The following is a 14,117-nucleotide window of genomic DNA, read 5'->3' as shown; positions in this document are numbered from 1 at the left end:
TTTTTAAAATCCTAAGTAAGTTTAAATTTCCCATCAATCAACTTTCTTTTCATGCCTGACAATCCAGTTACTCCTTACATGAGACGCTCTGTATCACCCTTTTTCTTGGTAATAAGTGTATTTTCATGCTAGCCACATGTATTCAGCTCCCTCATGGGAGGGTATGGCCATGCTCTTCTCAGAGGTGCAGAGTGACAGTGCATAAGCTTCGATGTCCAAATTTCCTATTAAATATAAGAACAAACATTTTCAGTAGGAGAATGGTCAGGCACTGGAGCCCACTGCCAGAGAGGTTGTGGTATGTACAACATTGGCGATACTCATAACTTGACAGGACAGGCTTTTAGCAACCTGAGCTAAATGGACTTGCTTTAAGCAGGGTGGTGGATTAGATGACCCTCACAGGTCCATTTCAGCCTAGATTATGCTGTGATTCTATAAAGTTTTCAAATATATTTTTTCCATTGCGAAGTATGTTGGAACTTCCTGATGAAGGAACCCACGAGAAGCTACCAAAGTCTATGTGATTAAAGGTAACGAGCATTGTATGTGTCCTGGTGAGTAATGTCAGTAGGGGTCTCAAGTGGACCAGCACTCAATTTGTGATTATCTCGAGTCAGGAGATGGTTTGCTTTAGGATCTGTGACCAGAAGTTATCTTATGCACAGCAGCATTATTTGCCCACTGGCACTCTGTGGGAATTACAAGGCTTTTAACATAGAGATGATACCTTTGAGTAAGTCTTAATTTAAACAAATCAAAGCATGCGTATCAGTTCATGTGCTTTTTTCCCCTCAGGATATGCATAATATGTCCCCTTCCTTTACAGACTGAAGGAGCTTCCTGCAGTACTCTGTTATGGAGGCTCAGGTCTACATTCAGGTAGCTACATCAGCTCCTACTGCAAATAGAAATTTCATGTGTTTAACTTGGCCCAGAATTTTTAGTTAAAAAGACTGTTATATTTTATACCTTTTAATGATTTATTTAACCTGCCCTGGACTGCATGACATGCAGTCAGAGCAATCTCATTAGCTCTTTTACACATTAGTACTGCCTGAGGTCAGTGTTCAATATAATGTTCAATAGATACAAGCACTTACAGCATAATTTGCTCAGGCAGTCTCTCATTGAATTACACCTGTAAGGAACACCCAGTTCTCGTAGAGTTAACTTTTGTTTTTAGTGGGTTGCTTTTAGTGCCTTAAACTGTATTCCAGCTTCTACAATATCTTGGGAGAATTTGTAAGTAATAATTGGAAACAAGTAATATTGAACTGATCTCCTGAGTATATGCATGCCGAAGATCTGTGTCTTATTTAACTTTTCCTAGATATTTTATTGAAAGTCCTTTGCATTTTCTTAAATCAATCTTTATGATAAATGGTGATTTTTCCACCCAGTCTCTTTCTGAACATGCTAGAGGCTTTAGAGAGTTTCAGTTTGCATTTGGAGGCAGCATATTCAGTTTTGGTTCTTACAGTTGGTGTCTGTGGTAGTTACAGTTCTGCATCTCAGTGGAATACGTTGTGTGGATCACTTTGTATTAGCAGCAGTGAATGTGGGAGTGAGACAAACACCATTATTTCAATGAGTACCCTCTTCCGTGTCAATAAAAAAATGACAGTTACACACATGATAGCATTTAAATCTAACTTTCCACTGTTTTAATGACACGTATACTTCAGGGCAAACATGAATGGAACCTGGAAGCTGACCATGTGAGGTAAAGTGGAAGGGAGAGCCTGTGTTAACCAGCTGCAGCTGTGTGGGTTTGTAGGCAACGTTAGTTTCTGCTAATATCTTTCTGAACATCTCTGTGTGCTATTGTTCACCTTGCACATAATGTTGATGTCCAGTATAGAGAGATGGTTTACTGTGCCTAGGAATTCAGTCCTCAGATCTGCTCTTGACAGTCTCATGTTCAGCTCTAGATTTTGGACCAGCTGAACTAGCTCAGGGTTAAGAGCTGAAAATAAGACAAACATGTGGCTTGTGTTTGCAGCTAGCAATAAAAGAGTTCGCATACCACTTAAGTGTATGCAGGACTTGCAACTTTTTCTAATCCTCAGGCAGCGAATGAGAGAAGCATTGCATGAGCCAAGACATCAGGCCTTGGTTTCAGTTTCTGCTAGAATGTGACCTTACTGCGATCTTCACCAGCAGGTGCTTCCTCTGCTGCTGCAGGCACAACCGTGTACTTCTGTCTTTCAAACATGAGATGGCAGCAAAGCCCCTTCTGTGTTTTGACGCTCGTACTAGCTGTTCACCTGAATAACTCTGGTAATCATTTTCTCTGTGGATTCCAGTTTCTCATGCTGTCTGTGTGGCTGGGATTCACCCAAGATAGTAAATTTTCCTCTGTAAATAGGGAATCAAGAACTGCTTGGATAAAGTGTGGCTGTCCAGCATGGTGATCCCAGCAAGCAGCTGCTGCTGCTTGGTCCAGCGTGCCAGGCTGAGTAGTTCATGGGTTGTTGGCAGAGCCATATTAAACAGTACAATCTATTAACTCATCTACTGCAAACTGGCTGGTGACTGAGCATGGAAATTGTAAAAGATAGACAAGACTGTGGATAGTTGGAAGCGTTTGCTTTATTCATTGGAACGTTTGAGTGGGCATCAGGAAGTCTGGACTCTTCCCTCCGTCTTTGCTGTAGGTTCACTGGGGCAGGAAGGATCACCTGGTGTGGTGCCTTTTTCACATCTGTAAAATGCACCGATTCCCTTCAAGCTTTGGATTGTTACAAGGTTCAGCCAATCATTGTAAATGCTTAAGCTGGTTAAATTGAGTGGCAGAAATCCAATTCTTGAGCTGACTTTTAGGTAGTTTTATCTGTTTGTGTTATAAAATACCTGCCAATTTTTTTTACTCTTCCTTGAAAAAATACATGGTATCCTGCCTCTAAGCCAGAATTGGGCATTTTAGTGGCAATATTTCTTTTTCTGACACGCAGGAACATTTTTGAAGGGTGAAATGTAGAAAGCCAGTAGTGAGGCCTAATGCTTACTGCTTTTCAGTTTGGGCTAGACAGGTAGGTATGGTTACACAATCATTAAAAGAACAACCAAAAAGCCTCCAGTTTTATCTCTTGCTTATCATGTTTGAGAACATTTTTTTCCCTTAAGGGAATTTCTAACAGGGGAACTTTCTCCCTTGGACAGTGAAATGCAAGATATTTTGAAAATTTTGGGATTTTATTTTTTTTTCCTGGAAGTCAAGGGTAAAACTTGAAGTTCTCTGTGTTGTAAAGCTGGACCTTTAAAGCTGAACCATGACATGCAGTCCTGTCATGGCTGATTGACATGTTCATATTGGCATCTTAAGCCTCAGGAATCTTAGGGCTGGCTGGGAAAAGTTAGCAGCAGTTTGCTGCTGCTTCCTAGCTGATAGGTTGACACAAAACCCACCACCTGGGATCTGCCATGGAGGTGTCATTGAAGGAGCAGGGCTGTATTTTGTTGTTTGCTGATACTGATTCCTCTGACTGCCGCTGTCAGAAGAACCTTGGTTAAGAGCAATGAATGTTTCATGCAGCCAGCTGTCTGTAGCTGCCAGACCAATGTCTCTTGATTTCAAGACGGAGAAAATGCTGTGTGCTTTGTTAGATCCCTGTATTAGGTGGTTTGAATGTGATCTGGAAAACTTAAACTGTCCTTTTTGCTCCCTAGATTTGAGTCTTGAAGTGGGTCTTACAGTTATTGGTTCCTTCCCTTAAGCTCTGGAAAGCAGACAGTCTCCAGATGTGACAAACTGGAATCCCTTTTTCTTTCCTCTTTTTTTCTTTCTCAAATCTGCAGAAACTGTCTTGTTTCCCTTCCAGTTGCTTGCACAGCTTGGAGGAACTGCCGGTGCTCTGCAGCATGCCTGAGCTTCACACCATGTCTGATGTGGACCGCAGTGGAACAAACTAGGCCTGCTGATGGATTCCAAAATCTGACAGTAGAGTAGCTTTGAGTCAGAATCTGAGAGGCAAGAGCCAGAACCAGATTCATTTAGCCTACATGCTGTTACACACCAGTTCTCAAGCATCGAGGTGCTAATTCTTATCTCTGTTGTAAATGCAGAGTGATGGGTGCAGTGTGGCTGGCTGTAGCATCATGCTCTCTGGTGGCTTTTCAGGCCTTGGACTGTGGGAGGCCCAGCAATGCTAAATTTTAAACACCTAAGCCTATTACTTGCCTCATTTGCTTTCCCCTCTCAGGCTCTCTATAATTAGACATGAGTTGGTCACTGCTGTACTACTGATGCTAAAAAGAGAGTCTCTGCCACACAGCCCCACAGCTGTGAGGGGAAGGGATTTTGTAGTGCTTTTATACGGGTATAAAGGGTCTCTGCAGTTTCTCTAGAAAAATTATTTTCCTTCTTGTGTTGTGGAACACCCGTGGCTGTCAAACACTAGGGACACGTGCTGTGTCCATCAACCGGGTTGTACCTGGTAGCTTGTGTCTTTTTGTCAGATTTCTGCTTTATGACACCAGTCATGAGGCAGATCACCTCCTGATTGCAGAAAGTCATTAGCTGCTGTGGCTCATATATCTGAGGAGAGCAGCCGGAAAGGTGGCAACCTTCCCCAGGGTTTTCTGCACACTGAGTACAGAAGATTTCAAGCTGGAGGAGGACTGTGGTGTCCCTCCCCCTTGCCCAGGTAGTGGGGGAGGACCATTCTGAGTACTGTTTAGAGAACCTCCCTCCTCATTACAAAGTCTAGCAGGTTAGGGATGTTTGTCATGAACCTAAATCCCTAGATGCCTGTTGAGAGTGGTCTTATATGAAGATTTAATTTGATCTGGCAGTTTTTAAATTGTCCCAAATCATATCTTCAGGTTGCAGACATGTACCACATAGAAAACCAGGATGAGGCAGTCATTATTTTTGGATTATGTGAACAACAGTCCAGCTCACTTGGGCTTTAAGAGAAAATCAGCAGCTTGGACTCGCGTCCCAGCTCAAGCACATTTAATTTGCTTTCACCAGTCTGTGGTTTAGAGACAAAATGAGTAATAGCTCCCAACTGTAGAATAGAGACTTCTGACTCTGCTTACATGACATAAGTATGTGGTGTTGTTTTTTCCTATAGTTTGAAATCAGGCAGCTGAGGGCCCACCTTGCTCAGCAGGATTTGGATCTGGCTGCAGAGAGAGAGGCTGCATTGCAGGTCCCACATGTGCTGAACAAGCAGAGCAGCAAAAGGTACAAGGTGGTTCCAACTGAAGATTCAGATGATGAAGCCACTGAGAACATCACTGAGTTGCGACCTCCACGAGGTGAGTGCTGCCTGTGTGCTGCTACCCACTGACACAGCTGATCCCTTGCATAGAGCTACTGATGGCACTCAAATGCCTTCACTCTACCAGTGGATTCATTAGTTTCCCTGGAGACTGTATTTTCCCATCTTTGCAAAGAGGCTGTGTCTGCTTTGAAGTGGCAGGGGCTGTTGTACTTGGGAACAGATTCTGGACAGAGCCAATAAAACGACTTGGGAAGAAAATGACTCTGATGTACCTTCCCAGTGTCTTCATGATTATATCTGTTAAACACTAAAGAAGCAGCAGCTAAATCAGAATTGGCAAAAGGATAATCACTCAGAGGTAGAAGCAGGGAAAATGAGAAGAACATTGAAAACCAGTTTTGGTCTGTGGCCACTTGCATTTCTGTGCCTTAGAGTGAACCCATATGTGAGCTGTGCAGCTTTTCTTTGCCTAGGGGCTGTGCTCTCACCAGGTTGCTAAAACTTGCCGGTTCTGGCCAGCCCAGCCCAGCTGTGCTTGGGCAGGGCAGCTCTGGTGCCAGAAAAGGAGTGATGTGCTGTGTAGATGGTGAAGAGCAGTCCATCGTCTGTAGCTGTATGTTGAGCAGATGTGTGGTTCAGGAGAGTAGCAACAGTTATTTATTTGGATCCAGTTTTATCACAAAAGTGCTAGACCAGAAGTGATTTTGGAAAAAGCATAGCTCTTTTTCCTGTGATCCCCCAACCCTAATGATGGAGTGCAGAATGTGTGTCTTGATCTTAGTAACATCTGATGTAATGTTCCAGGGGAGACAACGCTTTCTACCTTAGTAGTTCTTCCTTGGACATCTTTGCTTGATTGTCTTGGGAGATGAGCAGTATGTGAATCTATCTGAATTAGAGGTTTGCATGGTATCTTTATTTGGGTCAAATTCCTTAGAATTCAAGGCACAGAAATACTTTAATCAAAAGGTTTAAGAGAAAAAGCTGACCAGATATTTTCAAATGTTAATTCTTTCCATTCTCTACACAGTAACGGAAGTGTATAGAATTGATTTTGTTTTTTCCTTTTTATAATATCTAAGTGCTAACCACACTTCAGCCATTAATTATTCCTGATTTGAAATTGTATTTAAAAGCAGACAGTAGAGCAGACTTCCTCCTAAAATGCGTTTCCCCCTTTTCTGTAGTATTTCAGAGGTCTTCCCAGTGGATATAATTTATGCATGTATTCCTTGAGGGTTACATTTGGAACTGCAGAGTGTTGTACACATTATAAGGAGGTTTGCTGAAAGTTTAGATTCATCTGAAAGCTCTTCTATCTAAGATACTCATTCCAACATCCAGGTTAACACAACTGATCATTAGTTGGATCTCCCTGTAAAATTCTGGCCAGCACATGCAATGAAGTAGATGCGCAATCTTCAGGATTGGTTCCCACGTTCAGGAGAAGGCAGTTTCCCCTGGGGAAGGAGTGCCATGAGCCAGCCCTGCCTTTTTTTTCTCCTGTCCACCTCAACTGGGTCATTCTTCTCCAGCTCTCCCAGCAATGCTGCAGCACCTTTCACCATTATCACTTTGGCATGCTGACAGCATTTTCTTCATCTACACTGGTGGCTGATCTGACCAACAAAAGATGAGCAAAACCTGAATGAGGTATGTCAGAAAGAAGAAGAGCATGTCTTAGGTGAAGACGCCTCCGTTTGCAGTGTGGAGGGGCTATATCTCGTATGTGTAGAATACTCCTGAGACATGTCTCTGCAGAGCACAGGTGATCGAACCATTTCCTGTAGGTCATTTCTTTATCCTCCCGCTTCTCACTTCTCACATGCTGTGGTGACACTGACTGTGCTGTCTTCAGGGCTTTCCATGTCACTTGCTCTGCCTGGAACTGGAAGCTACCAGTGTTTTAACTCCTGACTTTTGGGTCAAGGGTTATGTTTTGCAGGTTATCTTCTGTGTCAGACCACATTAGGAATTGCTTTGCATCCATTTTCTCTAAGCTGTGTTTTTCCTCCTTAAAGATTCCTGAATGGTGACTGCAGTTAATCTTTCTGTGTGCCACATGGCATTTGTGAGCTTGAAAAACATCTGCAGTTGCCTATTACACTGACTAGCTGGAGGAGAAATAAGGGACCAAGTTGGTAATACTGTTAAAAGAAAAGCTACAGTTCAAAGCCACAGTTCAGCTGTTAGGCAGAAGAGGCTCTGATGTGCTGCTCTCTTACGCGGTGGCAGAACATTAGCCTTACATATAGCACCTGAGGGTAAGGTATGGCATGGAAAGCATGTGTTTGTGCCAAACTTAACTTTGTTAGCCTTCAAAAAATCACTGGCTTCAGAGAGCCCTGAATTCTGCCAAACCAGCAAGCTTGACTTGGCTAGAGTACATACTGCATCAGAAAATGGGATATTCCATCTCAAGCTAATCTTATTTCCCCCTTCTATATTGAACAATGGAAACATTCAGTGCAGAATACTTTACCTCCAAGGGACTATGGAATAAGAAAGCATTGAGACTTTACTCATTTCCCTACCTGGGAGTTTTATGGGATAGTGTATAAGTTAAAGCTCCTCAGGGGCAGCTGTAGCTTGTAGTCTAGTATTTACACTGGATTTTGTGCAAGCATTTACTACAGCATTCACTAAAGTTAGTCAGGTAACCACAACATCACATGGTACACACAATGTCTCAGGGGATTTGTGCAGAGAGGCACACGCTGTGGCCTGCACCAGGAGAGCTGTGTGTGCTGGCTAATTTGGTAGCTTTCAGTACGTGTTTTCACACAGCTTTTCTTTCTGCAGATCTCTTTGTATCTGAAGTGCCTTAATTGCTGGCACAAGACTGGGAAAGGCAAGAGCTCTAATCAGATGGTCACCAGGCTCTGAAAGTGTCCCATAACTGCCCAGCTAGTATTTCATGCCTTTTCTTGAAGGACCCCTTCTCCAGGCCGCTCAGTGGTAAGCTGCTGGAGGCCTGGGCAGCCCTGTGCTCATTCTCTGAATAATGAGCTGATTGCTGCCTCACACGCTTCTATCTGCCCAGATCAGTTCACCAAGAGACCTCCTAACATCGTGGTCGTAACTCTGGAAAATGTAATGGATACATGGTATTTTCTAATTAATTTGGCTAAGAAGCGGGGAAGTTTTGAACGGAGGTTTTCTTTGTCTTGCCAAAAAATTGATCTCCGGAGTAGTCAAATATGAAGGCTGAAACACGGGCTTTCAGCATGCAAGTCAAAGGGTACCATTATCAACAGCAGAAAGCTGATGGACTCAAGAGAAGGGCATGACTCTAGGAGCTATAAACCCAGGGTAGAGCTGTGACATCTGCTGCGCTGTGAGCACTTCACTTAGCTTCTCTGCCTCAGTTTGTAAAGAGCTTAGGGTAAAAGCTGTTATATGCGAATGCACAGCTGCACCCCTAATGGTTTTCAGGACCATTGTGGTCAGCCTTTCCCTAAGAGAAAGGGAAGTATCCTAAGTGCTGTCATCTCCTTTCTTCTTCCCAGAGACAGTTACCATTTGACATAATGGGAAATATTACCCTATCTGTTGATCTCTAAATTATAAAGGAGGTTTTTTTTTCTCTTGCTGTCTTCCTGCCTCATGCAGCCTGTAACTGGTCATGGTCAGAGTAACAGCTAATGTTTTTTGCTCCTGTACAAATCATTTTTAGTGTTTGGTATACAAAGTCTCAGGCTTCAGGGAATGCCAGGTTCACAGTGCCCCATATTGCCATTAATACTTCCTCCCAAAATTTATTATTCTTTAATCTCTCCCATAATATATGAATTAGAGTCTCTAGTGGAAATCCCTCATTTTCCTGCATATATCATTCCAGGTTTTGAAACTCTACAGTGCTGCCATAGTTTAAGATTAATATAACCACCCTTCTACTCCTTTGAGCAAGAGCCGGATTCTAGCTCTGTTACATCGGATTGCAGAAAGCTTATTTTAGCTATCCTGAGTCAAATTTCCATTTTTATGGAGTTAGCAGTAAGTCTGTTGCTTTGGGGGACTGCTGCAATTTATGATCGTGCTTGGAGAAAAGTAAAGCTTGCTCTCCCCGTTGGTACCCACCATTTTGGAAAGGAAGGATGATATCAGGAGGGGATCGTGAAAAGTTTTGGAGTTTCAGAGGCTTCTCTTATGATTATTCATAAGCTGTCTGGGAAGACAGAGCACAGCACTGGAGGGTTTTTGTCAGTTGTTGCCTGCAGGGCAGTCTGAGCTGGTTGAACACTTCTAAAATCTCAGCCAGTTTCTTTGGTGATCATCTGTTAATGCTCGGCGAGCCCTGTTACTGCACAACAATAGATAAAAGTAGTTTATGGTTATTTTCAAATGTTGAAGTGTATCTACTTTGAAGCCTACTCCTGGAAATGGTTATGTCTTAAGTGCACTCCACTTTCTGGTTAAACTCCATGGATCTGTGGAAGAGTGAGGATTTGGCTTCTTCTAGGTGGGTGCCTCTTGCAGGCTTTGTGGTTCTGCACTGATCATTCAGGCAGAAATCAAAGGAATTAAATGTTAAGCAACACTTCCATCAATGTGTGTGCAGTTAGTGAAGCTGGGCTCTTGAATTTCATATTCACCAAATGGGTGGGGTAGAAACTTTTGAGTTCCAGAAGTGGTGAGCGTACAGTCACGTGTGTGAGGGAGAAGTTGTCTCCCACCATTAATGTAAAGAGGTGTGAAGACGTGGCTGACAGGTAAAGGAACACAGATCTGGGACGTGTTCCGCTGTCCCAAGTATGCCGCTTCTTTCACAATAACCCCTTTCATAAGCAGATCGTGCTCCGTGTGACAGCAGGGAGGTTTTCTGCCCCCAGCCTCCATCCCAACACTGCTCCAGCCTCTCCCTTTTCTAAACTTTTAGAAATCTTTTCCTAATTCCCAGTCTACATTTATTTAATGCCGATTTGTAACAATTGGTCTTTGAATCCTTTCACTTAAATTATTATTCTCTTTCCCTGATGTTTACCCAACAAATTGTTGTTTTGTTGGTAGCCATATTCTTTCTCAAATTTTGATTTTCTAGGCTCAGCAAATGTGTCTGTTTCACAGGAACAGACCCAAATTCCTCTGTGTTTGCTTCAGGCTGACTGTAACAAACCAATTCAGCTGTTCCATATTCGTAGAGAACAGGGTTGGAAGGATCACTGAGAGTTCCCCCAGGCCATCCTCTCCCCAAAGCCAGCAGCCATGCTGGCACAAAGGTGTCTTGCATCTCAGCCACGCTCAACTCAGCACACAGTGCTCTTGCAGCATGATCTGCTGAAGCAAGGGCCAAAGCCACCCTGTTTGTTGTCAGTTAAGAGTTTTGTTTTTCTGTCCCACCAGCATCTGCTGATCATGGAGCCTGTTGCATATAGCAGGATTGCCTTCTGCACGATGACTTCCATCTTAGGTTGATTTCTTACTTACAACCAGGCTGTATCTGTTGCTCTTTGTTTGGTGCAAGGTAACTCTGGTTCCTCTTGAGGTGGTTTACCCCCTTGCTCAAGCATCCATCCAACCTCTGCAGGGACTGGATGCCCGTGTGAATTGAACAGTCGTGCGAGTACTGCAGCTTGCACTAATGTGTCACTCTGCCTTCTTGTGGAAAGCAAGGCAAGTCCCTTGGAAAGTGCCAGCTGGCTGTTTGTGTTTCCTGTTGGCACAAACTTTCCATGTGGCTAGAGGAAAAGGGAGAGAGGCCTTCTAGGGCCAGCAAAGCAACTGGATAAAAACTTTGCTCAGGCCATCTTGCATAAGACCAGGATGGTTAATCAGACGGTACAGCACAGTGAGCCGTGAGCTATGCTTGGACTGCTGAGAAGGAGCTTAGATCTGGCTGACAGTTTCATGAAGTTCAGGTGGGTGAGGTCAGATCTGGAATACCAGGGATTGCAGGGGAAAATTCAGTGGGCAGTTTGCCCCTGTGGATTGCCACTTTACAAACACTTATAGATGCTTCAAGTACATTCTGTCATCTTTTCTTACTGCACTGCAGTGTCACACTAGGCAAAGTCAGGCTGTGGCAGTGTCACTGGCTGGTGTGAGAGCAGCGTAGCTGCCATCGCTGTTCTTATTTCTAGGAGTGTTTAGAGGACAATAGCTTGATCTTATAACTTGTGCCTTGAAAAGCCTCCCTGCTGAGAGTGTATCTTAGTGTTTATTGCAAAGTGTGTTTCATGCTACTTTTCTTTTCCAAATGTTTACTTTAAGGAGAAGATGCCAGTGTCCGCTAGCAGTGATGGAGATGAAAGAGTGCTTCTTTGGGTTGCTTTCTGGAGGAAAATGGGAGTAAGACATTGCTCTGTCCTGAGGAATCACATCCTCAGTGGGAGGCAGAAAAAATAACGCTCCAGTTCAGAAAATTCAGCCTTGAGAGACAGAAGGCAGTAAAATCAATGGCAGTAAAAAAAAATGAAGTAAAAATAATAATGAAATATTTCAAAAGAAATCCCTTTTTTAAGGCCTCTAACCTAGAAGATGTGCAAATGGTATTTGTTGTGTGTGGGGGGAGGAGTGTTGCAGACTCATTCACTGAAATCATTGATGAAATAATTAAAGGTCACTGTTGAGGGATTATAGAACTAAAAGAGAGATCTGCCTTGGGTGGAATGTCATTTATGTGCTTCACCAAATTTATTAGTTTTTTACAGGGCCAGGAGAGAGACTACAAAATTCCCTCTTGGGTCAGTTCAGATTATATGGGACTGTGCTCTAAACAGTTTATTACTCCCTGAGCCATTTTAACGTGTGTTCTGAGTCTTTCAGGGGGAGAGCGGGCAGATAATTGGAAAACCTTCATCAGAAAGAATCCAGTAGCTGTCAGGCAGAACCTGACCCAGAACCACACAGTGACAGAGGTTTGGTAGCAGGCTGAGAGATGGGACTTGGTTTGACTTCACTGCACTTACAGAGTTGCAGTGTCAGGAAAAGCTCTTTTGGTTTTGGGTGAGATAGGTAGGAGTCTGAGCAGCCTTCCCAACCAGACGTTCCCTCTGTCTGATGGAAAGCCCTGGTCATGCTGGATGGAGTCAGCTCTCCTGTCCTTTCGTGGTCCTACATTACTCTGCTGCTCACCTCTTACAGTTACATAATTGGTGCCTTCCACTGGTCCTGATGCAGTTCCAGATGTCTCAGTATGTCATGTTATTTTGGCAGTCACTCGCACACACACACACCCCCCCCCCCCACTGGAGCAAATAATGCTCCTGTACCACAGAGAACAGCCTGTGCCTGACTGCTTCCCATCGCTCTCACTTTCCAGGGAAGATTGTAGAGCCATCTTTGCTCACCACTAGGTTAGGATGCGTTTTTGTGTAGGGAAGAGCTGGGAAGAGCATCACTCTTCCCATTCTACCTTCTCGACTCACAGCTACTGGATCTTCATCACCACACTCCTGGGGGGTAAAGGCTTTTAATTCGTGACATGTAGATGTAGTGCTTGGGGACAGTCTGGTGGTGGACATGGCAGCATTAGGTTTACATTTGGACTCGATGATCTTGAAAGTATTTTCCAACCTAAATTACTAATTCTGTGATTCTTCCTTGGTGCACCTAGCAAGAAGGTCCCAGTCACCATCCATGCACATTTTCCTAAGGTTGCCATTTCCAGGGGAAATACAAGCAAAAAACTTTTTCTTTCTACTTACTGCCAGTTCCTCAATAAATACCATTTGGGCATCATTATGGCTTAAGGACTCCTAAATGGAAAGTTTCTTTTCTGGAAAAGGAAGTTCAGGTAACATTGCTGTGTATTTGGAAAGATGGGTTTATTTCCAAAAAAAGGAGGAAAACTGAGGCTTCTGGATCCTGAAAATTCCAGTGTGGCAGAAATAAGAAAAATAAGAAGATACAAACCAACCAGGGCAACTGTGAAGACTGAAGTGTTTCTTGAGACAACTCCCCTTCTGGAGCCCAAACTGAAATACGCTGACAGCAGAAAACGCTATGTAGAACTTAAATAACATTAGTCTGACCCTCCTGTAAAAGCTGGTCTCCCCTGCTTCCTGTCTGCCCCAGTAGTTGTGCTCCTGATCCCTTTTGACTGCACATACTGAGCAGCAGGGACTTCATCTCACTGTAGATCACCAGAAAGTACTGAAGCAGTGTTGGGTGGTAGTGTGCAGTGCTGGAGTGTGTATTTGTATTTGGAGCTTATTTGTGTGTGTTTTATAGGCAAAAAGAGTTGTGTGGTAGTGTGCAATGCTGGAGTGTGTATTTGTATTTGGAGCTTATTTGTTTGTATGTTTTATAGGCACAAATAGTTGCTTTCAGTTCATTCAGTGTATTTGTGGCATTTTTTTTACACTCCTTGCTTTCAGCAATGTAGAATATAATGAGAGATAACTGGAATTGTTTATGGCCTTTTCTCCCCAAAGCAGCTGAGGCTCCCATGTGACTAAGATGAGTTTGTTAATTGTCAGTTTGCTTTAATGTAACGTTTCAGGAGCTTAATCTGTTGTTGAAATATTTATTCTGCTGTTGTTGTTCCATTACTTTCCATTGTCTTTTATTCATAGGAAACTATTCCAAGTGAAAAAAAGTATATACGTAAATTATATTTTACATGCACATGTGTGTATATTTAGAGATAAATTGATAGGCAATGTAAAACAAGGACGTTAGTAAGGCCATCCCATAATAACATAAAACACCCCTTAACATTGGCAGCTTTCCCAAGTCCTGTCTGCAGATGGTCCCAGGTACAGCCAGGACAACAGGTGATTTTCCTCTCCACTCCAAGGGATTCAGATGGGTGGGTGCCTTACAGGATTTCCTGTGCAAGGTGTTGGCACCGGGCTTTGCAGTCTCCATGTCGCTGCTAAATCGGTTTGAAAGTACCTGACTGGTTTGTAAACAGTGCCCTGGTGTTCTGTGAGCCAGCAG

The 14,117-nt window shown here is 43.3% G+C and overlaps 1 protein-coding gene across 4 annotated transcripts in view; it reads left to right on the top strand.

The window, feature by feature from the left end:
• Positions 1-14,117, top strand: part of TMEM266 (transmembrane protein 266) — an 86,854-nt gene that overhangs the window by 61,654 nt on the left and 11,083 nt on the right. For all 4 annotated transcript variants that reach the window (XM_062612244.1, XM_062612245.1, XM_062612242.1 and 1 more), the window contains one exon: positions 5,082-5,268. In XM_062612244.1, coding sequence (XP_062468228.1) covers positions 5,082-5,268 — 187 coding nt within the window. The remainder of the gene's footprint in view (positions 1-5,081; positions 5,269-14,117) is intronic.

This window comes from Pezoporus occidentalis, unplaced genomic scaffold, assembly GCF_034315485.1.
Source record: "Pezoporus occidentalis ecotype Australia unplaced genomic scaffold, CSIRO_AGI_Poc_V1 ctg159, whole genome shotgun sequence".
Classification (NCBI taxonomy): Eukaryota; Metazoa; Chordata; class Aves; order Psittaciformes; family Psittacidae; genus Pezoporus; species Pezoporus occidentalis.
The sequence above is the reverse complement of the archived record's forward strand: the minus strand, read 5'-3'. Positions and strand labels throughout refer to the sequence as shown.